General features: G+C 38.0%; 1 protein-coding gene across 1 annotated transcript in view; it reads left to right on the top strand.

Annotated features, from left to right (window-relative positions):
* PTPRR (protein tyrosine phosphatase receptor type R) overlaps positions 1-27,785 on the top strand; it is a 252,470-nt gene that overhangs the window by 13,738 nt on the left and 210,947 nt on the right. The window contains exon 2 of the mRNA XM_047787199.1: positions 10,933-11,231. Coding sequence (XP_047643155.1) covers positions 10,933-11,231 — 299 coding nt within the window. The remainder of the gene's footprint in view (positions 1-10,932; positions 11,232-27,785) is intronic.

The following is a 27,785-nucleotide window of genomic DNA, read 5'->3' as shown; positions in this document are numbered from 1 at the left end:
GTTTTCATATAATTCCTAAGCTACTATGAGAATTATTCTTAAAACAGCTGTTTCTTTTTCTTTGTCTTGCAATTGGGGTCCAGCTTTCAAGTCATCTGAAGAACTCTACTAGGAAAATGATGGTAATAGTTTATAATTCCTATAAGGATTCAGAAACAATATTTTAACTGTTTTCATAACAATGACTGAGGCATAACAATTAGATTTTGCAAACGCACAGAGTGCTTCCTTAGTCAGTGCTGATAGAACTCAATTACAATGATTTCTGCAAAGGCTAGTGTTTCTCAGCTTTCTAGCCATGTGATCATTTTCCCCACTTCCGCATTTCCCCAGAGGGCGTATCTTGATGAAGGTCTTCTTTTGATGGCCGTGGAGAATTTAAGAGGTAGTAGCATTCAATCCTGTCAACCTCCCCTGCAAGCATCCTTTGATTCAGTTCTTCAAGAACTGGGGAGTGTCCGATGGCCTCTGTCTGAGCCAGTGTGAATCTCACTTTCTCTAGCAGCATCCAAGCCCTAGTGGTTTTCACCCCATTTCTTCTTTAGGATTTATGTCTAGTCACACTCTTCCAAAGGGTGTGGTCCTAATTGTATTATATTCCACTCGGTAATGCTTATTTATAAGATGAAATATAATGCTATGAAAGCTGGGCAAAAAAAAAAAAAAAAATTAGGAAACATGAAACCCTTTCATGGTAACTTTGCGACCAGCATATGGCACACAGTGGATTTGTCCTGAAATGGCTGTCAATTCTGTGAGTCCCAGATAGAGTTTTCCACTGAGCAGCTCAACTTTGGATGGAAGAGATAAACAGGGAGACTCGAGGGACACCCAGAGTAGTTACAGTGGGCTGTAAGTGGGAGTTAGGAACCACATTTTCTAGTGGCATATTTGAGGGAATATGAGGGAGTGTGTGTATCAAAGAATATGCAGGGAAAGTCTACAAGATTTCTTAATTAAAATAATTCTTTATTGTAGGCTTTAGGTCCTTTCCTACGTAGAGAAGAATAGAGGCAGCTCTATAAAATAAACTAGTTACTTTGGTGTTGTTTTTTCATTTTTATTATAGATATACTGGACACATCACTGGTCAGACACGCGAAGCATTTAAATAGTATCAGAGGAAGACACAGAGCTTCCTCATAGGATTATGGTTTTCCATCCCAGAGACCAATGCATAGACTAGATTTTAGGAAAAACACTTCTGGAAAGAGGTGTTCCTTCAATAACAGGCTCTTTTTTGGAGGGCCCATGATTGTTTACAATTTCTGTAAATATAATTCAATTACATTCAATTAAATTTTCTAATTGTTATCTTTTAGAAATAGTCATTTTATTTTATTCTTTATGACAGAATTACTGATCTGAAGAGGAAGCTTTTCTGTCAAATTGCTTTTTTGGTGTCAGGATATAAAACAAATATGAGCATGTATAAATATATGTATAATACATATAACATGCTGTCAGAACATAACTAAGACGCACAAACTGAATTTTACAAAATTGGCTTCCTATGTAGACAGAGCCTTAATGGAGTCTTTCAAACCACTGATGTAATTTGCTTTTAAGATTAGTAGGAGTGAGTGAGATGTTCTACCTGAAAGGTTATCCTACCAGACCTCAGTTGTCACATGTTGGGGAGGCTGAAGGGTTCACCAGGAAGATTCAGTGCTATTGCTGTGGGCGCTTCTGATTGGAGATTCGTGCTGTGCTGACCTCATGGGTTAGCATTGCCATCAATAGAATTATAGCCCCACTGGATACATCCAAGGATATCGCTTCCAGAAACCCTGCTTCTTTAAGTTCCCAAATGGTACTGTCTTGTACTTATGGAAAAATTTACCTCTTTAGAAAATATCAGCATGCTGAGAAATCTCACTGAATCGAGGTTCTCTTTTACTGGAGTACATTTCTAATCTGGTTGTAGATGTACAAGAACTACCATCATTTTCTGATGAGGAAACTCAGGCTCAGAGCTGTTGAGGAGCTGTGCTCAAGTTCATATAGATGAGAGGGGAGTGGTATTGAAGCTACAATCTAGGTCCCTCATCTCTTAATCCATTGCTTTATATATATATATTTTTTTTTTTTTCTATCGTACAGCCTGGTGACCCAGTTACACTTACATGTATACATTCTTTTTTTCTCACATTACATGTTCCATTGTAAGTGACTAGACAGAGTTCCCAGTGCTACACAGCAGGCTGCCATTGCTAATCCATCCCGAAGGCAACATTCTGCATCTATTTACCCCAAGCTCCCAGTCCCTCCCACTCCCTCTCCTTCCTCCTTGGCAACCACAAGTCTGTTCTCCAACAAACACTTGTAACAATGCTCAGCATTACTGATTATTAGAGAAATGCAGATCAAAACTACCATGAGATACCATCTCATGCCAGTCAGAATGGCCATCATTAATAAGACCACGAATAACAAATGCTGGAGGGGGTATGGAGAAAAGGGAACCCTCCTGCACTGATGGTGGGAATGTAAGCGGGTACAACCGCTATGGAGAACAGTATGGAGGTACCTTCGAAATCTATACATACAACTACCATATGACCCAGCAGTCCCACTCTTGGGCATATATCCAGACAAAACTCTATCTGGAATATAATATACGGCACAAAGGAACCTTTCCACAGAAAAGAAAATCATTGCTTTTTTAAAAAAAAGTATATTTCTCTCCTTTCTCAGTACTATTAGTTGATATTTTCTAAGTAAACTTTTCGCTGGCACTCCCGTGTATTTTTAACTTTTCCTGAGAGGCATTTACAAATCAAATGAGAACTTTGTCATTTCTCATGTAGAAACTCCCAAGGGACTTCCTCGATGTTATCCATTTACATCTCCTTCCTAGAGGAGTGCTGGCAATCTTTGAAGAACAATGACTGTCTTTTTACAAAATGATCAGAGAACAAAGTTGCCTTTTTTTGATTGTTCACTTTTTCAGGTCTCTTTGGTGACCACTGTTTCATCCTTTCGTTCCTTTCACAAGTCACTGACACTGATTTAAACAAGTTGCAATACAAGGATGTATTCTGAGAGGGTGTATGCAAGACCATTCTACCTTATGCCTCCAGGAATTGCTAACTCTGAATTTGAAATAATGAATCACAAGGTGCTCTAACTCACCATCGTAGTCGCATACATTTCTCTTTTTTCTTTGTTAAAGACATTTTCTGAGGTTATCAAGGTCACATCCAGAATGAAATTTCACTTGTGGAATTTTATGACCATCGAAACTGGTATTCGCAGATAAATGCTGCTTCTGTGATAAACATACTTTTATTTTAAATGCAGATAAGTATCTTCGACAAGCTATTTGCTAAACATTCTTTGAGAGAAACTGTCCCTTGGAAGTGGAGAAAATTGTCACTGAGCATTCAGTGAAGATGAGGAATTCTATTCCACATCTTGTATCAACCTTTCCATTCTTTATAAGAGCTGTTTCAGCCCTTCTCCATTCTCCTGGAACATCCTGTCTTTCCTCCCGCACCTTCTCTCTCTTATGAGATGATTTCATCCCTTCCTGCACAGAGAAAATAGAAGCCATCAGAATATAACTTGCTCAGCTTCCACAACCAAACCTATTAACAGGTTTCATCTTCTTACCTCTCCCCTACCCCCATGTTATAATAGAAGAAATACCCCTCTTTAGTCTTCTGGGGGAGCTTAGCCTACTCACTATTCCATTTGCCTTCTCCTGTATTTTCCACCATTCCTTCTCAACCAGCTCCTTCCCTCTAAAGGTACTAAAATCTCTCCTATCTTCCCTTCCTGAAAATACCTTGTCATCTCTTATCACACCCAGACTTGTTGCAAGAGTTGTCATATATGTCGTTGCTTACTTATCTCTCACTTAATCCTCAATCCAGTTAAATCTAACTTTTGCCCCCTTCCCAAACACATGTACTAAAACTGCTTTTATGGTTATGCTGATATGTTTATCACTCATTTGTTAATGAGATGATTTTTCGGTTTTGAGGCTGGTTTTTTTGGTTGTTGTTTTTTGTTTTTTGCTTTTTAGGGCCACACCCGAGACCTATGGATGTTCCAGGTTAGGGGTCAAAACAGCAGCTGCCAGCCTACACCACAGCCACAGCGGCTCAGGATCCAAGCCACGTCTGCAACCTACACCACAGCTCACGGCAATGCCGGATCCTTAATCCACTGAGCAAGGCCAGGGATCAAACCCACATCCTCATGGATACTAGTCGGATTTGTTTCTGCTGCACCACAACGGGAATTCCCATGAGATAGATTTACATTTAGTGATGAAAAAATGTTTTGATACAGTTTGGAGTTTTTAAAAAAAGTAGCTTAAAAACATAATATAGTTAGCATAATCTATTGGCTTTTTTTTTAGAGTATAGTTCTTTGAATTTTAACACATGTATAGATTCGTGTAATCACAATATGGGAAAGTTCAATCACCCCAAAAAACTCCTTCATGCTGTCTCCCCCATCCCTTAATGGATAAACCCTTGTAATCATTGATTGTCCTCTACCACGAGTTTTTTTCCTTTCGGGAATGTTCTATAAATGGAATCATGTGACTTTGCAGCTGTCTTCCTTCTCTCAGCCTAATGCCTTTGAGAGTCATCCCAGTTGTTCTGTGGATCAATAGTTCGTTTTTTTTTTTAATTGATGAGCAGTGTTCCATTGTATAGATGTATCATTATGTGTTCCATTTATCCATTCAAGGACATTCAAGTTGTTTCGATTTGGAAGCCATTATGAATAGAGTTGCTACAAAAAATTTGTTTATAGACTTTTAGTTTTTATTTCTCTAGGGCAGAAGTGAGATAACTGGGTCATATGGTATGTTTAACTTCATAGGAAACTCCCAAACTGTTTTCCAGAGTGCCTTTGCATTTTGTATTCCCATCAGCAAGTGAGGAGTCTTCTAGTTGCTCCAGATCCTCTCTAGAACTGAGCATTGTAATATTTTTTCATTCTAGCAATACTAAGGGTTATGTAGTGGTATCATATCACAGTTTTAATATGCATTTCCTTACTGGGCGGATATTCATATGCCTATTTGCCATTTATATATCTTTGATATTGGGCCTGTTCAAGTCTTCAGCCCATTTTTAAATTGGTTTGATTTCCTACTGTTGAGTTTTTTGGGTTCTTTATTTTTTCTCACTGTAAGTCTTTTGTTGGATATGTGATTTGAAGTTATTTTCTCCTACTCTGTAGCTTGCTGTTTCATTTTTTTAGCAATGTCTTTCACAGAGTCAAACTTTAAAAAATTATTTTAAAGATTTTATTTTTTCTATTATAGTTGATTTACAATGTTCTGTCAGTTTCTGCTGTATAGCAAAGCTACCCAGTTTTATGTATATATGTGTGTGTATATGTATATATTTGTGTGTGCGCATATATGTATATTATTTTTCTCACATTACCCGCCATCATGTTCCATCACAAGTGACTAGATATAGTTCCCTGTGCTATATACTTTTTTATTTTGATTCAGTCCATTTTATCAATTTTATCTCTTTATGGACTGTGATTTTTGGTGTTGATCTAAGAACTCTTTGCCTAATCCAAATTATAAAGATTTTCTCCTATATTTTCTTCTAAAAGTTCTAGTTATACATTATATATATTTAGATCTGTGATCCTTTTTGAGTTCATTTTTGTATGACGTTTGTGTAAAGATTCATTTTGTTGCAAATGAATGTCCTGTAGTTCCAATATTATTTTGATAAGACTGTCCTTTATTATTTTTGCATCTTTGTCAAAAATCAATGCTGATCTTTGTTTCTTTTTAGGGCCTCACCTGCAGCATATGGAGGTTCCCAGGCTAGGGGTCAAATTGGAGCTGTAACTGCTGGCCTACACCACAGCCACAGCAACACGAGATCCAAGACATGTCTGAGACCTTCGCCACAGCTCAAGGCAATGCTGTATCCTTAACCCACTGAGCAAGTCCAAGGATCGAACCTGTGTCCTCGTGGATGCTAGTCAGCTTCGTTTCCACTGAGCCACGATGGGAACTCCTGTACCACTGATTTTTGTATTTCTTTCTTTGCAAATACCACACTATTTTGATTACTGGAGTTTTATGTTAAGTCTTAGAATTGGGCAGTGTTATTCTGCCACCTTTATTCAGTTTCAAAATTGTTTTAGCTATTCTATTTTAGAATCAATCTGTGTGTGTGTGTTTGTGTGTATGTATATATATTATTATATAATTCTACTCGAGTTTTTATTGTAATTGGGGATAATTAACATCTTCATTGGGAGGAGTCTTCCAATTCAAGAATACAGTATATCTGTCTGTTTATTCAGGTCTTGTTTTACTTTCTCAGCATTTTGTAATTTTCAAATATATCCTGTACATGTTTTGTTAGGGTTTTACCTAAGTATTTTATTTTCTGTAACTGTTGTAAATATTTTTAATTTCAGTTTTCACCTGTGCATTGCTAGCTTATAGAAATCCCATTAATTTTATTTTATTTATATTATTTATTTATTTGTTTTTTTTTCAGAGCTGTACCTGCAGCATATGGAGGTTTCCAGGCTAGGGGTCGAATCAGAGCTACAACTGCAGGCCTGCACCACAGCCACAGCAACGCCAGATCTGAGCCACGTCTGTGACCTTCACTGCAGCTCATGGCAAGGCTGGATCCTTAACCCACTGAGCAAGGCCAGGGATCAAACCTGCATCTTCATGGATATTAGTCGGGTTCATTACCGCTGAGCTGTGATAGGTACTCCAGATTTTCGTAGGTTTATAGTCTATGAACTTGCTAAACTCACCTGTTCTATAAAAATTTTGGTGAGTTCCTTGGGATTTTATATATAGATAATTATGCTCTCTGCAAATAGAGCAGAATAGTTTTATTTCTTCTTCCCCCATGTATGTGCCTTTTGCTTCTTTGTTTTATGGCACTAACTAGGACTTTCATTTAGTACAGTGTTATTAGAAGTGGAAAGAGTGTCATACTTGCCTTGTTCCCTGTCTGAAGAGAGGGAAACATTTAGTCTGTCACCATTAAACCTCATGCTAGCTGTGGGGTTTTGTGCAACTGCCTTTATAAGGTTGAGGAAGTTTCCTTCTATTTCTAGTTTGCTTAATTTTTTTTTTTTACTATGAATTGATGTGAATTTTGTCAAATGCTTTATTCTGCATCAGTTGATGTGATATTGTGGTTTTCCTTCTTTAGACTGTCAATATGATGGATTACATTCATTGCTTTTCTAATACCCAAGCAGCCTTACATTCCCAGGATAAGACCTACTTGGTTCTGGTGTATTATTCTTCTTATATATTTTTTCATTCAATTTTCTTGAGGATTTTTGCATCTGTAATCATGAGTGATATTGGACTATAGTTTTCTTTTTTGTACTGTGTTTTTCTAGTTTTGTTATCAGAGACATTTGGCCTCAGAAGGTGATTGGGGGAGTGTTCCCTCCTCTTCTATTTTCTGGGAGAGGTTGTATGGCATTGAAGGGATTTTTTTTCTTTAAATTTTTGAATTTTGCTAAATCCTAAAGAGTTCTTTTTCAGCAAAGAAATTTATGCAGGAGTTCAATTTCTTTTCTATTTTTAGGACAGTTCATTTTATTTAATCTTAGGTGAGTTCCATTCGTTTCCGGGGTTTAAGGAATTGGTCATTTCATTTGTTATCGAATGTGTATGTAAAAGATTATACATAGTATTCCCTTGTTGTCCTTTTTATGTCTGTTGGGTGTGTGGTGATAATCTTTCTTTCATCTGATATTGGTAATTTGTGTCTTCTCTATTTCTTTGTCATTCTTGCTAGAGTTTTATCAGTTTATTGATGTTTTCGAAGAAGGAGGTTTTGTTTCATTGATTCTATTATTTTCCTGCTTTCAGTGTAGCTATTTCCGCTCTTAACTTTTTAATTTCCTTCCTCTGCATGCTTTACATTTATTTTGCTCTTCTTTCTCCTAGGTTCTTAAGGTGGAGGCTCAGGTTATTCATTTGATACCTTTCTTCTTTTTCTAACGTAAGCATTTATGCTATAAATGTTCCTCTAAGCAGTGCTTCCACTGCATCCCATAAATTATGGTGTCACATTTTAAGTTCAGTTTAAACTATGTTCTGATTTGTCTTGTGATTGCTCTTTGACCTGTAGATTCTTTGAAAGTTATTGTTTAATACCCAAGTGTTTGGAAATATTCTTATTTACCTATGTTACTGATACCAGTTTACTTCCATTATGGTTGGAGAATATGCTTTGTGTATTTTCTGTTCTTTTAAAATGTGCTAAATGTTTTATGACCCAGGATATGGTCTATCTTGGTAAATGTTCCATGTGTGTTGGAAAGATTGTGTATTCTGGTGTTCTTGATTGGAGTGTTCTCTAAATATCTACTAGATACCTTCAAAGACAGAGAAGATAAAATTTATTCCACATACTAGCTCAGTAATCCTTAACTCGAGTTTGAATGTGTGAAACATTTAATTAGAAATCCAGTTTCATAGGCTACATTTCCAGAGATCCTGCTATGGTAGTTTGAGGCTAGAATGTGGGAATTTGCATCTTAATATTCCAGGTAGTTCTGATGCAGGGATCTAATAAGCACAACACTTAGACAACCTTTTTCTTAGTTAAGGGCTCTGGTGAGGTTCCTAATACTATGCTGCCAGCTTGGTTCTCATTACTTCAGGACAAGGTAGAACTAAGTTTTTTCGCATATACAACTGATAGGGCTAGGAAATTTTAGTCGTGTTTCAGTTGCACTTAAAATTCGATTTTTTTGTTTTTTACCTTTCCCTGTAGGCTAGTTTTAGCACAAGTGACATTTGTTAGTTGGACTCACCTATTTTCTATTTAAATAAAGTGGATCTGAAATGCTTTTCTCTGATTGATACCATTAAAAGAAAGATTGAAGATAGTTGTGTAATTTCCTCTGTTCTTCATTCATTTTTCCTTCTCAGAAATCTGCATTCTCTGATCTACTAAGCTGCTTCTCTTTCTTATTGAAATTCTTCACCACCCCCCACTATCTTTTTTGGGTTTTTTTGCTTCCCAAATATTGCAAGGACTTGCAAGCTTTTTTCCATGTTAATTTTTACTAACATGCCTATTTTGGTAGCAATGTCATGTTAGGTAAGTTTGCTTGCTACTGAATGTTACAGATTCCTCTTTTTGGTAGGAGGGCCGGTCCCTGAAGTGAGATACTCAGATTCATTCAAACATACAGTATGCCTTTCCCAAAACAAGGGACCATCTTTAAATGAGGAGTGTTTAAAAAGTCAACTAGGATAAAAAGAATATGTCCATTCTCTTTCTTCACCCCAAGTTAACCACTTCTTTGTTGCTCTTCACAATATCAGACTCAGTCCTCTATGAGGGGAGGGAACAGAGTGCTCACCTCTAGTATAGAAACTCTATAGGATGCTATAGTATCATTTAGTAAATTACTGTAAGTAAATTACTAAATGAACATTTGTGGTCAGAAAGTTAATAGACATCTAAAACATTGTAGCACAACTTTCTATTAGCAACAACACACTGTAAGCCTAACAACAGTGAAGTACACTGTTCATATTATATATGTTCCTAATGACAATTTCATATCCAAATTAGAGGAACTCTTATTTCATTCAGAGAAACAAAGTTTACAGTTATTTCAAGGTCACACTATCCAGTTATCATATTTGGCAAATTATGGCAGCTTGATTTCTTTTTGGAAAAAAAGTTGCAGTCTGTTCAGCATGCTCAGAATTGAAGACATGAAGATTAATTTCTTTTACTATTTCAGAGTCCACATGAAATATACTTGTGATTTGAATGATCGAAAACCCTAAAGACACTGATACCCAGTGATTCCAAAATTATTACATCATGGTGAAAACACTTGAGTTGATTGGAAAAAAAAAAATTTACCTGTCTTTGTATCCCTAAGAGAAAGGTAAAAGCACATGGGTAAGACAGAATTGCTGAAGGTGCTGGAAATATATGCTGGTCTCAGAGGCTTGATAGAGGGGAAAAAGCGGTAAAAACTAGCAATTCTTCTGCTATAAATATTCAGTAAGAATTTAGGCACTTCAGAATTCTCATAAAAAGAGGTGTGTAATCCTCTAAGGGCAGCATTTGTGCAGTTTATTGTTGCCATAGGCATACAGAGGGAAAAATCTGTGATGCTTAGGGTTGCGAGGCACTGTGTGGGTGGTATTACTATATTGTGATCTGTTCAATCTGCTTATCATCTTTAGAGAAGATCGTAAGTTTGCTTTTCCAGTTGGTGTTTGACCTGGTGATATTCTTTCAACTCACATGTATATGCCGTCTATTTCCTCCTGTGGCCAATGACAAAGAGGAAAAAGAGTTATTCAAGCCAATGGATATTAGAAGAAATAAAGACGAATGTGTTACTTTATCTGGATGGCCATGTTACTCAGTAAGAAGGAGAGAATGGATATTGTTGCACAACTGAAAGTTGCTCCCACCATGAGTATACTCAATTCCCATCCTCAGTCAGCTTAAAACGGCTTACAAGTATTTTAAAAATTACGCGTAGTTGATTATAACATAAGTAGGATAAAAGAAGCACAACATAAGGTATGAAATGCATCTTGTTAAAGGGATGAAATCTTGAATATGATATAAATAGATGTCATTTGAGAAAGAGATAGGACATCTAGGAAGAGATGTTCAACAGGGAGTGAGAACCATGCGTTTAGATAAAGGAGGAAATTCCTGACTAAAAGAGGCATTAGAATATCTCACAAATAGGACCTTTTCAAACTCTACCCACTTCTGTCCACCCAGAGTTTCTGAGATGCCACCAGGTGTGTTCTCTTTGTTGGGACAAAAATGGAAACTAACAGATTTAAGTCCTTCGCAGGTTTTAAAGCTCCCTAAGAAAGGGTGATTCTCTTTATCAGCTATTTTATTCGTCTTACTGAATGGGGTCTTTGGTTTTCATGTCTTCTACTTTCAGGGTGCCTTTCAAGAAATAATGATCACTTTTTGGCAGTTCATCAGAAGAAGAGTGGGAAGCCAGCATTCATTTATCATCATTCGCAAGATATTGAGAAGAGCCTGGATATAGCTCCACAAAAGATATATAGGCACAGCTACCATTCCTCTTCTGGTGCTCAGATAAGCAAACAGCACCCAATTGTTAATTCAGCATTTCCTAGACCTGCATATGACCCATCTCTCAATCTGTTGGCCATGGCTGGTCAAGACCTTGAAGTGGAAAACCTTCCAATCCCAGCAGCAAATGTAATTGTGGTGGTAAGTATTGCATTTAACTAATGCTGATGCTTTCCTCTGTGGTTGATGCTTAAAAAACAAAAAAAAATCTAATGATCAAAATTATCATTGGATTGCAATGATTATTTACTTATTCTCTAGTATTTCTTTTTTGTTACTTGATTATTTCCTTTTGGCTTCCTCTTGAACGTAAGCCTATAAAGTAAGAAACCTTGTCTGTATTCTCTGTGCACAGCACAATGCAAGGTGCACAGAACGTGCTTAATAAATAATCAAATAAAAATATCACTTTAGGAAGTCTTTATAGTTTTACTAGATCATATCCTGTACTGAGCCTCCTGCCATCTGTGCTGATCTCTTCTAAGCAGATAGGCCTTAATCTCAGTTTATATAAATAAAACTTACTGACGATCTTGTAGTCACTTGATTCAAATCGTGAGAAATAAAGAGATGCTGAAAGGGAGGGGTTGATGTAGAGAGAGGGTAGTTTTCTGTAACTGGAGGAGGTGAGATGGTTTGGAAGTAATTGATGGATAACATTCCTGATATTGCTGAACAAGCATTACCCTTTATTAATCAAGATGATGTAATGGGTCTATTGTTTATATTCTTAGGGTATGTAACCCAGGCCGGAGGTTCCCAGTTTGTGGAAGTATCATAGTTTAAGAACATGGTGAGGTTGATACACTGTTTGGACTATAATCTCTCTCAAGTTTAAAATTACAACAGGAGGACCCACATTAAAATGATAAATAGTAGCTAAATTGTTATTAATTGCATTTCTGCCCTCAAACATAATCAAATATGTTGACTTTTAAGGCAAGATGATTCAATGAAACAATGTTTGCATTTTGGCAATTTCTTTGTAAATCTGATATCATTAAATTTAACAAGATTTCCCCTCCCCTCATTTTTTAATCTACTTCATATAGGACATGCAATTTAGTATTGAGAATCAAAGCTCCACTCATTGATCTTTGCAACTAGCATGCATTGAATATTCATTATGATCCAGCCATCATTTGGGGTATCTAGAAATAGAGACAGGTGACATGGAGTCTCTGGTTTTGCTGGGGAAATGTCTGCGGGAAATGTCGGTAACTCAATAAAAATTATAAATTGAGACCATAAGATGAGCTTTTGTTAAGAGAAAATATGTGGGTCATTTGGCCTGCTGAAATGCTTGCACAAATTTTCTGCATTTACATGAGGAACAGATGTTCTGAAGGTGAAAGCCATGCACTCTGTCTAGTGAGCGAAGACAAATGATGTTAATGATGTCGCCATATCTGGATATGCCTGCACTAATGCTCTGGCTTGGGAGAGATATTTCCTCTAGTGACCATCATACCGCCATAGTCATCAGCTCTTAAAGTCATTGCGAATTATAGATCAGGAGGTTTGTTCTAGCTTGTAATGTCATGTACTGTCTAGTTAATTTAACATCATGGAGAGTAAAAGGCATCCATGAGGAATTCTGGGAGGTCATCTCACGTTTATCTCATTTGTGATTTGGAGATTCCTGAAGAAGGTGCGCTTTTTCTTTGGGGTGATGATGACATGGAGACTACAGGAATTTTGCTGCATTAGCCTCCCCTAACCTCTCTTGATCTAGTCTCTCACCATGCTGGGGGTGTGCAACAATTGCTAGTGCTAATATTTCCTGTAGTCCACTTATGTTACTTATGCACATGGTGATTTAGTAGGAAAACCAGGGAAATGGAGTTATTTTTCCATCAGTCAATAATGTTCAGCTTACTTGAAAAGTAGAGGGTCAAATATTTAATCAGTTATCAGCTGGTTTGAAGGTGCATTCTATACAGAAAAGAGATTTAGAAATGGAATGTAGAGAATAAAAGTAAGATAGTCCAGCTGCTAAATGATTTTGGTGGAGTAACTGGTATGTTTGTGTGGCTAGGGTGTGTGTGTATGTGTATTTGAGGAATATTGCAGTAGTACCAAAGAATTATTTTGTAGCTTAATTTGTGCCAAGATGAGCAGTATTAATGAGTATTCATTTCCTGGATTGAAATTATTAGGATCTTTTATTTTATTTTATTTTTTTCAGCCAGAGTAAAAAACCACTCCCACCTTCGGGAATGTGTACTTATATGACTTTTAGGACTTCCTGGCTCAGGGGAGAGGTCATTTGTTTCATTCTCTCTTGTCTGTTTCTGACATCATTACAACCATGAGTTTTGAAATGAAAAATTTATCAGGCACATGAAAGATGCATGTGCCCCTCCTTTCCTGGTTCCCAACTGCTTGCACAAAGCATTTCATAAGAACATTTGTCCACAAATGAATTTTTCCTTTTCCTTCTTTCTTTTATAATCAGGAAAATCTGAAGTTTATTTATTCTAAGGAGAGGATAGCACGATTTAGAATGTTTCTGACAAAACATGCTGATTATGTTCCAGGAGCTCAATTAAGAATCTGTTGTTAGGATTCTTTGTACAAATGCAATTGAGAGGGAATATGAATGCTCTCACGGTCAGGGCTGTGGTAGGAGTAAAAAACATGGCTTCCACCAAATATGTGCTGCAAATTTCATTGATGTACATCAGTCCACAAGTCTACCAGGAGGGAACCCTGGGCTATGAGTGGAAATGGTAGAGGGGAAGCAGTTACAGGCTTTTCCAGTTCAGCAAGTTCAGCATAGTTCGCTGGGCTTGGGCGAAATATGAGAAAACTGGGGAATAGGAAGGCTTTGGGATATAGAGTGTGGGGAGATGATGACTTACTCCACAGGAGGGATTTGAGGAGAGTAAAGGGAAGGAGAAGGAGGAGAAGGGATAGGAAGAAGAGGAGAATGAGGAAAGAAAGGGGAGGGAAGGGGGCAGGAGAGGGAAGAAGGGAGAAGGAGGAGGAGGAGGAGAAAAGAGAGCATACAGTGGCAGTTCTTGGGGCAGTACTTGTATGAGCGCTAAGAAGATGATGGGAAGTTTCCAGGAGTCCGAGAGGGCCTCTGTGAGATTCCTAGACTCCTAAAGCTTTTGGTCATGCTCAGCACTCACCCAGAGCATCACAGAGACATTCTCTTGTTCTTTGACACAAAGCATTCTTTGCAAAGATTTTTATCAAGTGGTTGATTTCAAAGACTGTTAAAGCCAAAAGCTTTGGATAACTCTGTGTTTTAGATACATACCGAGCTCTGGTTTATGCCTCACCTCAACTTGGTTCTGCTGTTGACCAGGTTTTTGAGTTTCATCTTACAGGTAAAGAGATAATTCCTAGATGTAATTTGAAGGGCTTTCAAAGTCCAGCTTTCTCATTGCTTCGCCACAGTAAATAAACTTCATGGCATTTAGTGTGTTATGTGATGTGGATAAATAATTGTTTTAAAAGACAAATTGGTTTAATCATAATTTTGTACTTGTACAGCGAATGTCCCCAAAGGTGAGTTTAATCTCTGCTATTGGAATTCTGCCACGTTAGGGAAGGCTTCTTGGTTAGGAATATTCTGTTGCAAATGATAAGGACCCAGTCCAAACTAAAGACAGTTTCATGGTCCAAATAACAACACTTCTGTGGTATATCTATCTTTAGGTAGGGTTTCATCAAGGGCTCAAATAATTGGCCGGGATCAGTCTCCCAGCTCTGCTTTCATGGGATTACTTTATTCTCAGACTGAATCTCTCTTCATCTCATCATGGTTTCCTGCAACTCATGGAGTCTTATCCTTAGAGGTTCATATTCAGTGGGAAAGAATGGGTCTTTTACAACAGTCAGTAATATTCTGGGCATCCCTATAGTCCAGTTTAATTTAATTACGTACTTCATCTCAGAACAGTTTGTAGCCAGGTGATAAAACTAGGCAAAATGAGCTCAAACCTAAACCATGTGCCTCTCCCCTGGAGGACCCCTGAAAACCAACAGTCTGTTTAAGAGAGGGGAAGTTATCTGAATAAAAAATTGGGGCACTATTAACAAGCAAAGGTAGACTGGATGCCAGATAGCAGCTGGATGTATGGTAAAGCAGAGGATTTGGACTTTGTTTTTTTTAATGAGGCAGAATAGCTCTTTCAAGAAATCATGAGGATATGACAGCTTATAGCTTGGCCTCAAAAATGTGATTCTTGTGCAAAAAACGGGTGACCAAAGTCATACTCTAAACTCTCTGACAGTGGCCCAAACAGGCAGCAAATTCATTCTGACATAGGAGAAAATTAAGGTGCCTGGCTATGTCCTGACATCCAGACTCTTTGACTGTGAAGACTGTGATTTAGTGCAGTCTGTTGAACCGAGGTTATTTTATCCCAAGAATGTTTCAAATTGTGAAAACCTCTGTAGCCTTCATACGTCTTGATAGTAATGGCTTATATGGTGGGGCCAAGAAGGCTGCATTGAGCTATTGGGGAAGCAGGTGTTAGGCTCCTTCCTGAGCTAAGGGACTTGCTCGTGGTGGGCAAACTCACAGGATGTCTGCAGCAAATGCAGGCTTTGGGAAAATTATGATTTATGGTGTGTCAGTGGTATTCAGTGTTAGATAGTAAATACCAAGTCCAAAATACTAAGTGGATGTTAAGACAATCCTGCTGGAATGCTGGGTGTGACTCCTATGTCTCCCAGGGCAGTCCTGGGACACATGTCCCAAGTTCCTAGAGGGAATGAATATAAAAGCCTGGGAGAAAAATCTCTGCCATGTTTTAATATGGAGCTACATTTGTTAAAACAATTAAATGGGAGTTCTCACTGTGGTGCACTGGAGAATCTGACTACAGTGGCTTGGGTTGCTACAGAGATGCAGGTTTGATCCCCTGCCCAGGAACTCCTGCAGAGGTGTGGGTTCAGTTCCCTGTCTGGGACCTTCCATATGCCATGGGGGAGGCCATTAAACAAACAAACAGAAAACCAGACATTCCAGTTGTGGCTTAGCAGGTTATGGACCTGACATCTCTGTGAGGATATGGGTTCATATTGTTATATTTTAGAAACGTCTCTCCTGTCTTCCTTGAAAATGGCATTTTTGTCTGTAGACCCTACCACCTTTGTCATTTTGGATTTGGTCTGTGTATTCTTTATCTATTGTCACATAGCATATTACCTCAACATCTAGCAGCTTAAAACCAGGACTGTTTATTATTGCACAGTTTCTGAAGGTCAGGAATCTGGGAGCAGACAGTTGTGTAGTTCTGCCTCAGGGCTTACGGCAGTCAAGCTGCCAGCCAGGGCTAAGTCTCTGAGGGCTTGCTGAGCTGAAGGATTCACTTCCAAGTTCACTCACACGGCTCTTGGCAGGAGGCTTCAGTTCCTCCACACGTGGACCTCTCCCCAGGGCTGCTCACACACATGGCTCCCCAGAGCACGTGAAGAGAGAGAGAGAGACCACAGGGCCATGGATGACCTTGTCTCCAAGTCACACACCATCATTCTCACCGTATTCTGTTCATTAGAAATGAGTTGCCGGGTGTTGCCCACACTCACGGGAAGGGGAGTACACAGGGCGCGAATACCAGGAGGCAGGGGTCGTTGGGGACTGTGTTGGAGTTTGGGCACCAAAATCTTCAAAGCAGAATAGAAGAATCTTTATATTAGGCCATTGCTTGTTATGCGCTTGTGCCTATAAACTAGACGGAACATGAGGACATGAGGATTTCATGTAAACTTCAAACACGGTAGCTGTGTGCTGAAACCATCTTACTACAGAAATTGCATCATATGTAGTAAAGGTGAAAGAAACTACATCAATAAAGAATCTTCAGGGAGTTCCCATTGTGGCTCAGTGAATTAAGGACCCAGTGTTGTCTCTGTGAGGATGTGAGGATGTGCGTTCAATTCCTGGCCGCAGTGGTTTAAGGAACTGGTGTTGCTGTGGCTGTGCTGCAAGGTTGCAGCTACAGCTCTGCTTCAACCCCTCTCCTGGGAACTCCCATATGCCACAGATGTGGATGATAAAAGAAGAAGAATCTTCAAGAATAAAAATAAAACAAGCACTCATGATTAGGTGCTGGTTTACAGACCCCAAAAAAGTCCCCAAATCAGTAACTTTCTCCACGTTATACAGTTAATAAAAAGTGCCGGAGGCAGAATTCAAATTCTCATTTGTCTGGCTTCAAAACTCAGACATTTTCAGTTTTAAAAGAAGTCATTTGGTTTGCTTCGGGAAAGCAACCTTTGTGAAAGAAAGTTTTAACTTTATGAATGACATTTTATTTAAGCCAATGCTAATATGAAAATTTAACATTAGGAAAATTTAACTTTATGAATGACATTTTATTTAAGCCAATGGTAATGTTAATTTTCACCCTTTGGAAATACACTCATTGATAGCTAGATATTCATGTTGGAGCCAGAGGTTAAAAGGTAAAAGACCCGTGATGGCCATGCCATAATAAAGAAGGAATTGTAATGTCAAATTAGATTTTATCAGTCTAGAAAAAGAAATTCTTCAATCTACTTCAGATTTTGGTTAGCTTTATACTCTTTTCTTAACCTAAAGGCTTCATGTTAAACTATAGGCTCTTATATAATCACCTTTCTTTTTAATCCCAAACATTTGCATTTTGGAAAGCTTTGTGCTTAGAGTCTCCAGATATTATTGTACTCTTGCAAAATCGTCTTGAAGTAGAAATTCCATTCTTGAGCTTGGCATTCTGACAGTCACAACTGTCACCATCTGTTGCTTTTCCCCATTTCTAGCTACTAAAGCAGCAAGGAGGATGCTTAAACACATCCTGGAAATGCTAGGGGTCAAGCTTAGGCAACATCTCGGTGAAGTTTTGACACTGGACCGCTCAAGACATCTGTTTGTTTTGGATCATATAGCCTCAACAGTAGGATGATTGACGTCTTAAGAAAATGGGCTTCATTATCATAGTCATTGGACATTGGATATTTAGTAATATTTTTAACATCAAACCTAATATACTTTCATAGAGTTTCAGAAAATTTAGAAATAGAGAAGGAAAAAGAGGAAGTAAAACTAATCCCTAACTGTTAGATAACAGTGTCATCTTGATTTAGATGTTTATATGATCTTTTATATGTATGGCTATAGACCTTGTTTTACCAGAATATGAAGTCTTTATACTTAAGGTTTCTTAGGGTTTTTTGTTTTTTTGGGTTGTTTGTTTTTCTAGGCCGCACCTGCGGCATATGGAGGTTCCCAGGCTAGGGGTACAATCAGAGCTACAGCTGCCAGCCTACTCCAGAGCCACAGCAACGTGGGATCAGAGCCACATCTGCAACTACACCACAGCTCATGGCAATGCCAGGGATTGAGCTCACATCCTCATGGATGCTAGTTGGGTTTGTTAACCGCTAGTCGAGTTTGTTAACCGCTGAGCCACAATGGGAACTCCTGTTGGGTTTTTTTTTTTTTTAACTTAGTTTATATCATGGACACTTCATGTCATTATTTTTATACAGCATCGTTTTTTAGGAGCTACTAAAAAATTCCTTTGTGTAATAGATTTGACACTTTTATGTATTGACTTAATATTCCCAACACATTCAGTGATTTAAGGCAACTCATTCTGAGAAGGAGAAATAAATGTTGAATATATCAAATACAATATTTTCTTCATTGCAGCTGCCTACTTAAAAATATTGAGAGAATTTAGACAACTTATTTTAAGGGAAACTGCCTTCTTTATTAACTCTCTATGTAATTGTAATATGGGATCTTTTTTTTTTTTTTCACTTGGCTAAATTATGTATGGTCTGTAAACCTTTAATCCTAAGCAAGGGAAATACTTAAAGCAGCCAAATAAATTAGCAGGACAAAATTAAAAAGAGGATTTCTATTGAGGAAGGTGGAAAGTGCTGTGTCTCATTATGCTGGAGCCTAAAAACTCTTTTTAATCCCAAATTTTCAGATAATATAAAAACAAATGGAGGCTACAGATGAACAAAGAAGGTATCTTTCCCTTGGAGCAAATATTTAATTGCAGATCTCCCTCTAAAAATTACCCTTTGGTTTTCTAGTTGGTAAGAACTGTTCTCTTTGTGAATGACTTTGTCCCTTTTTTTTTTTCCTTCCTTCTTTCTTTCTGGGTTTCTCTCTAATCATAAATACCTATAAATCATGCTTAGGTTTTTTTTTTTAATTTTTACTGTAGTGCTTTATTTAAAATCTAACTTCCAATGGATAATGAAACTGGGCTTTCTGGGCATTTGGCCCTGCCAGTGCATGATGGGATTGGCACCATTTAGCAAAGGACTTCGTTCTCCCAGCATGATCCCTGTAACTCAGATGGTGGAAACAATTTATTTCATTCTCTTGTTTTAAGAAAACACAGGAGCTAAAAGTCTCTGGAGGATTGTCTCCCTGGGCAAAGTTATGAGGTCTACTCATTGGTACATTTTACCTTTAGCAACTGAGCACAGCACAGCTCCTGCTTCATACCAGGGGTGATCACATGACCCCCCCAGAAATCAGAGTTTCTTATCCCCTGCCCTTTCTTCCTTTTTCTTCCCAAACCACATGTTTTTGTGAACCAGGACTGTTACAGCAAATTCCACTTTTAACACCAAAATGCAAAGGAAAAATTCCTCCTGTGTTTTTCCTCTACCCTACAGTATTCTCAACACTTTGCTCATGACCCTTCATAGGCATGAATGATTAAATCATTGGCTCTTGGTGACTAATTCAACCTCTAAGTCCTCTCCCTTCCCCAGAGGTTAGGGGGTTGGACTAAAAGTTCTCTCCCTCTAATCCTTAGGTTGTTTCTCCTGGCAACCTGCCCTCATCTTGAAAGGGATAGGTGGGCCCACAGTCACCTCATTAACATAAACTCGGGTGTGGTTGAAAGGGCTTGTTATGAATAACACGATATACCCATTTCACCTTATGCCTTGAGTTAGTTCAGGACCTGGGAACAAAACTAAATGATGTAATGAAAGTTGTTCCTATTGCTCTTATATAGGAAACTGTAAGGATGCCATGAACTGAGGACCAAAATATTTTTTCTTATTATAAATCACCGTATCACATTACCTTAACCATGTATCATTGTGTTTTCATAGAGGAGATTGGTCATAATCTTGTGCTTTAAACATTTTCCACATTTTCTTTTTGAAGTATGAAGGCATAATCCAGTCATTATTCATATCCCAAATTGTTTCTTTCCTTACTCATCTGCTCTATCTGGACCATTTGAATCCAGAAAAATAAATTAAGAAAACATCATCAATTTTACATATCTTTCCCTTTAGCGTGTATTTTCATATGATTTAGTCATTTAATGGAAATAATAAGTGAGCAAAAGATAACTTCAAAGAAACAAGAAGAAAAAGCCCCGTTTTTGAGGGAGAGGCCAGATGTTCACAGTTTCTAAGATTCCAGGGAGAGATGTGTTTTCGAGGTTTGTTTGCCTTCTTTTCTAGAAATGACAGTGATGTGATACAAATTCCATGAGAGCCAGAAGGACCTAGAGAACACTGAGAATATGCATCAGGACAATCTTGGCTAAGAATCTTAATCTGAGATTTCCTGGATTGCTTTTATTAGTCATCCAATTATTCTGAATGCCTTGAGGTTCTGTATGTGTTTTTGTGTTTGTAGTTCAAATACACCCTAATTGTCTCATGCTCCCATTATTGACCTCGTGAGGCTGCATTGTTTAAGAATTTGATGAAAACAAAAAATTAAAGAAAAAGAAAGAATTTGATGATTTTTTTCCTGCCTGAAAACATGCAAGCTAGCATTAGGTGTTTAACCAGCACAAGTTAACATGTTGCTTCATTGTGCTTTAAGTCATTAAGTTCCTTAGAACTGGCTAGTTTTTTAAATGGGAAATAATGGGCTGCAAAATCTATTTTGAACGGACCTCTAGGCAAATTCTTTGAACATAGGCTTTTACAAACCAGCAATCATTTTTTTTAATGGGCAAATGAATTTTGAAAAATTTCTTCGTGTATGACAAGTAATGGTGTCCTCTGTATTCTTAATTACAAGATCAAATGAATAAAATCAACTCTATGCCAAGCTGAATTATGAAAAATTGCCATGCTTTGGGAAACAGTATATATTTGGTAACTAGTACAGGAAAGCCACGGAGACTGAAGAAGAGTATGTAAGTAATATCTGGAAGGAACTGGGATAAGTTGGGGCAGTTGGATCCTCAGATAGGCAAAAGGTCTGCATGGACACCTCATCCTTGCTCCTTGAAACACTCATTCATTCAAAAATATCACTGAGTGCCTCCTATGTCCTAGCCAGTAAAGTAGGCTCTGGTGATGTGCCAGTGGCAAGATAAACAAGATCATTGCAGCTCTTAGTTCTCATTCTAAGAGGAGAAATACAATAAAATAAGTGAGCAACTGAACATGGTCATTTCAGGTGGTGGTAAGTGCAATGAAGAAAATAAAACGAAGTTATGTGGCAGGGAAAAGATTGTGGGGACTATGTTCTATTAGGTATTGAGGGATTCTGTTGCATATTCAGGGATACTTAGGGATTGGATTGAGGCATAGCTCCTAAGTGGAAGCTGTATGCTAGAAGCATAACTGTGGAATTAGCAGAATTGTGTTGGAATTCCAAGTCAGATATATACTACTTGCATTTCCTTTGGTGACTGACTTAACACCCCTGTATTTCACTTCCTCGTTTGTAAAAAAGTGATATTAATAATACCCATTTTATGGAACTCATGTGGGAATTGAATGAGATAAAGCGTTCAAAGCACTTAGCATCATGCCTGATGCATAGGGAGATCCTTATAAAAATTGGCTGCTATTATTAGCATTATATGGAACAATGGAAAATATATCTTTCTAGCCTTAGCACCAAGAACGCTAGTATTTCTCCTGAGCCATTGGTTAGCTTATAAAATATCTTTTAAATGCTGCAAGTCATGTTTCCCTCTTTTTCTTGACTGCTAAAAAGCTGAGAGCCAAATCTGTGGTCTACCTCTAGCAAATAGAGAGAACTTTATTGAGCGCCTTATTTATTTTGTGAACTAACCTCATTCTTGGCTGGATGTTTTCTTTTCTTCGCTCATTTTCCTTCTAATTCAATTTCCTTATTTCCTTTTTATTCAATTTTATTTTTTATTATATGTATTTTTGTAAGCTGCCATATATCATTTGTGTAATATGTTCTGTCTAAACAAGTAGTCACTACAACAAAAGAGTAATCAGTGTGGACAAGTTGAGTCTGAATGTGTTACACAGCAGGAAGTCCCCTTATAGTGAGAATTGCTTTACCCCTGGGGTTTGAAAAAGTAAGAAAATGTAATTCTTATTAAAAATTACAATGTAAGAGTTTCCTCATGGCTCAGCGGGTTAAGGATCCAGCATTGTCACTGCTGTGGCTCTAGTTATAGCTGTATATATATATATATATATATATTTTTGTGTGTATATATATATATATATATACACACACAAAAATTACAGTGTGTATAATGATCTGTTTGGCTCACTGCTCTGAAGCCTTTAACCTCAGCCCAATTCCAGTGTCATGGACCAATCTTCATTCTCATTGTGAGCAGTTAATACAGTGGGAACAGAATGGTTTTAGGAGATATCCTGGGTTTACACACCTGTTTTGCCACTGACTATCTTCGAGAGCTTGGGCAAGTCAGTGAACATTTCTGAATCTTTGTTTCTTCATTTTAGTGGTAATTGTAATATCTTACCTGGCTCCCTCCTTTGGCTCTTTCTAGGATCAAAATGTGTTCTGTAGAGCATAATACATTGTTCTAATATCAGCTGTCACAATCATGGTGGTGACGATGGTAGGGTGATGGTGATGGTGATAATTGGCATGATTGCCAATTTTGTGGCTGATCTACTCTAATCTTGGGGAAAATCCCAGTATTGAAGTGGGCTTCTTGCTTTGTTATAAGCCTAGGAGGTTTCCTTCATGCTGTAGTTCAAGCCAACAGCATCCCCCAAAGCTGTGCATCACACAGCCTACATGGCCCACACGTGGTGGCCCTGACTAAAATGCTCCTTAAGTCCCACTGCTAATTACCAGGGTTCTTGACATCATCTTGCTTTTCTGAGTGTCTGCTTTGTTCAGCCAACTGGCACAGTTCCTGTGAGCCTGGAAACCTGCCTTATTATTATTTTTGTCTTTCCACTCGGATCTCACAGCCAGCCCACACTTCTACCTACTGGTAGCTTTTTGCGTTGCCATGGGCCATGTCTTGTGAAACTCCCACCTGCTGTCCTTACCTGCTGAAAGCCTAACCATCTTCTCTGTCAGCCAGAATGTGCTGACACCTGCTCCATGTTCACCTCTTGTCATCTACTTCAAGATGCAAGTCCTAATTTTTGCCTAGAATTTTCTGAAGTAAAATAATGTATTAATTGCCTTTGGTATCTTAACATTTACTGTGTTGTCAGTAGTTTCCATTACAAAAACTACATTTTTAAAGGTCTTATTAATCCAAATGCAGAATAACTTACTGATAACCTAATAGTGTATTAATAACCTGGTAATTTATTCCCAGTTTATTAGGAAAGATCAGGCAATAAGAATTCTACACATGAAACACATATTCTAGATTACCTTTATAATTGTGTAGGGATGTGAATTATTTAAACTTGTATTACATATTTCTCTCTTTTAAATACATATACACTGTTTTTCATTGTTTTTTAAAAAGTTAGGTCATACTCTACAACTTGCTTTTCTTAATAAATAACAGATCATGGATATACTTTGAAGTCTTCCAGTATGAAGACCTATTTATTCTAAATAAAAGACAAATTCTAAATAGTTCTAAATTTTGAAGTTTGTATACACCTCATTTCCTTAAACTGTTCCTCAGATTCACTGTACATCTGGTTGTTCTTAGTGTATGTGTTTTGTATTTGCCGCAACAAAATTGCTCCAGTAAATGTCTTTAATATACACCCTTAGAGAAAAGGAAGCATATATATATGTATGTGTATATATGATGCGTGTGTATGTGTGTGTATATATATATATGCACACGTGTGCATATACAGTATGTACATAAATATGTGTGTATATATATACAGTTGTTCATTTACATATTTATATATATGATAAGAGACGGTCCAAAGATGATTTATTCCAAGAATATTTGGGTTAATATATTACCAAATTATTACTTTACAAATAGTTGTTGCACTTCACTCTCCCTTCAGTCATGTATAAAGGTACCTGACTGACTCAAAGTCTGTCCAGCAGCAACTGATTGTTGATTCATTTTAATTTTTGCTGACTGACCAGAGGGGTAAGAATTGCACCTCATTATTGCTTACGTTTGCATTTCTGTGATGACGTAAAAGATTGAGCATCTCTCAAGTGTATTGATTATTTGGATTTCCTCTCATGCAATTACTTATTTGCAACTTGTATATCAGCTTAGTTATGTCTTTCTTAACAATTTGTAGAAGCTCTTTGTTTACTGGGATATAATCCCTCCGTGTGCTATGCTGGTTGGATATATTTCTCCCTAGGCTATCATTGCTCTTTTTTATGGTGTCTTTTGCTATACATATTTTAATTGTTTTGTTTTCAAAGATATATTTGCCTAAAAAATAACCTTTTGTGGCTGTCTCTTTTTTTCTACCTAATGATATATCGTGTTCATTTTCACAAGGCAGATTTAACTCTCTCACTTCCCTTTCCCTAGGTTCTCTAAATGTGGATAAGCCTAGGTATGCGTAGTTCTACATAAGTGAGAAATCATTTGTGTTATTATTTATTGCAGTCATTCTTGTTTAGTATTTTTGTGTCTTCCCTCTCCTCCTTCCCTTCATCGACTTCACCTTCTTTTGTTGAAATCCATCTCTCCTGGTCGTTCATACTAACCTAATGTGTATCCTTTCACTTATTTTCTTCATGCCCATATAATCCACACACACCTACATGTGCATATATATGCATGACCACACGCAAATACAGATGTATCTATACATTCGTATGCCTATATTGGAATTTTTGTCATTTTATGTTCCACAAAAATGGTATAATATTATAAATGCTTCTTGGTTCTTTTTTCCTTTTTTTCCCACTAACACCTCCTGGAAAACCTTTCTAATCAATGGTCATGACTGATTCTTTTTAGTGATACATCCTACCCTGGTGTAATTATACCATACTTTTTTCAACCCTTCCTCTGTTCATAGTAATTCACATTGTATCCACCCTTCTTATTGGCCCTATGAATAGTGTTATAAAAACATCTTTGTACATATGCTGCTACGTACTAGTGCTTTTATTTCTACAGAATAGAGTCCCAAAAGTGATGTTGCCAGGTTGAAGTGATATACAGCTAGATTTGTTTCCCAAAAGACAATGGGAACTTGCATTTCTGTCAATAAGAACTGACATAGCCACGCTTCATCCCTATCAACAACGGTGTTATCAGTCCACTTTTGTGAATAATAGGTATACCTTTATATCTCATTATTACTTCTGGTTTCTTAAAGAAGCTACCAAGAATAACTTGCCCTTTCTGGATGACTCCAGATCAACTGACTTCGTTTATTACATGTTGCAGTCTGTTAGCTTTGTGAGTTTCCTGCCTCCTCTCTGAATGTCTCAGTGTCACTGCCTGTGCCTGCCTCCAGTGGCCTCCTGAGCCACGCCTCCACTCTGCCTGCTTGATTGTCTCTGACAGGTTTGAAAAGTTTGGACTTTAAAACCAGAGGACTGTATTTACCTTTTTTTCCCACTAACACCTAACCATTAAAAAGCATTTAACCATCAGTCAATGAACTCTTCACCAAAGTCCCAGAGAGTACCATTTATGAGTTTATTTGTTCAGTAGTCATTCAGTTCTTAAGAAAAATTTGCTTTCCAAAATGTGTCTCTGGCTAATGAGGGGCATTTAAAAACCTTGGGTTCTGTTCTTTAAAACCATTGGACACCATTGTCAGTCTTCTTGGGCCACTAATAGCCTCAGAAGCCACTTATCCCATAACAAGGAAAGGGTGATCACCTCCGTCATGACATACTGACAACCTCTGTCATTCACTCTCCTGACATCCTGCCACCACATCCCTGAAGTTTACGGACTCTAGTTTTTATAGCGCCCTGCATGTCGGTGTCTGGGAACATTTATTTTCTTTCCTACCTCCCCTAACCATGTCTCTGGTATAGTCTCATGGCAGAATTGTAGCCTGGACAAATGACCCCACTAGAAGGTAGTGACGATGGCTCACAAAAGGAGAAAGAGCACGTGCTGAGTGTGGTCCTGTACCCCCAGCACTACCCCAAGAAATGGAGTCTTTGTCAGCAGATTCCAAATATTTTGGTTCCATAGGTCTGTGCATAGTCAGAAAACCCTTCAGCTATCTTGAAGACTTTGATTATTTAAATTACTTTTGCTTTGATTTTGGAGTCAACAAAGCTGACTTCTCTTCAGGACTAGGCCTCTCATCCAGTTTAACTTCAGGGTGAAAACACTCCAAAGAAAATGGGTTTAAGACTTGTGGTTTCTGAGCAGTTATTTCTCATGGTAAATGAAATCCCTATACACTGACCTGCCCCAGGCATTTTGATTGGCATGCATTGTTCTCTCAGGGTTCTATAGCGTCTGGCATTGGCAAGAGGATGTCTCAGAGCTCAGTTCCGTGTCCTGGAAAGGTGACAGCTTACCACACAGTGAGGTCTTGGCTTGTTCCAACCACTTGGTCTTGAAATTTACACAAGTTCTAGTAGAGGAAGTGGTCTTACACACCACCTGTCTGTCTAACTCACTTTTTTTTTTTTTTTGGCTGCCCCGTGGCATATGGAGTTCCTGGGCCAGGGACCAGATCCAAGCCATAGTTGTGACATAAGCCACAAAAAGGTTATGTTTTTTCCCCCACCTGTATTATCTTTTAAAGAAGTTAGGTAAATATGTGCTAGATTTTAATGAAGATTTACAGGAATAATGATTAAAGCTGCAGCTGCTGCAACACTGAATCCTTAACCCACCGTGCAGGGCCAGAGATCAAACCTGCATTCCAGCACACCCAAGATGCTGCTGATCCTGTTGCACCCCAGCAGGAACTCCTAACTCAACTTAATTGTGGATAGGCCCCGAAATATGAGGCAGCTTGCTTGAGACTGAAAGCTTATCAGAGACCCAATAATCTTGAACGGGACCATCTGAATCTCAATTTTCCTCATGAAAAATTAGAAGATTAATATCCAGTCTATTCCCCGCTCAAGGATTTTGGTAAGGATCAAATGAATCAATGGAAATGAAACCACTTTGAAATAATTATGTTAAGCACGAATGTCAGGTCTTATAAAATTGTTTTAAAGTTCAGTGTTGTGTTTCTTCTAATAGGAATTTCTGGGTGGATTATAACAGCTACCAATTACTGAGGTACTATCTATGAACAGGCCCCCTACCAAACTCATTTCATGTAGAGATTAGTAGTCTCACACCTCTAGCCTTGCCCGGAAAGAATGCAGGAGTTGACTTGTTAGACATCAGGATGTTTCTGCCACCTTTTTTTCCTGAAAGACATTTAAGATGGACAGTATGTCATAGAAAAAGGCTTCCAAGGCAGGCAGACCCTTTCCAGCACTGAGGTACTGAACCTACCTATCTTCATGAAGCCTACTTTGTCATTGTATGATCTCCTATAGAAATAAGAGGGAATATGTTGGAGTTCCCGTCATGGCGCAGCGGTTAACGAATCTGACTAGGA

The sequence above is a fragment of the Phacochoerus africanus genome, chromosome 7, assembly GCF_016906955.1.
Source record: "Phacochoerus africanus isolate WHEZ1 chromosome 7, ROS_Pafr_v1, whole genome shotgun sequence".
Lineage (NCBI taxonomy): Eukaryota > Metazoa > Chordata > Mammalia > Artiodactyla > Suidae > Phacochoerus > Phacochoerus africanus.
This window is presented reverse-complemented; position numbering and strand designations above follow the sequence as displayed.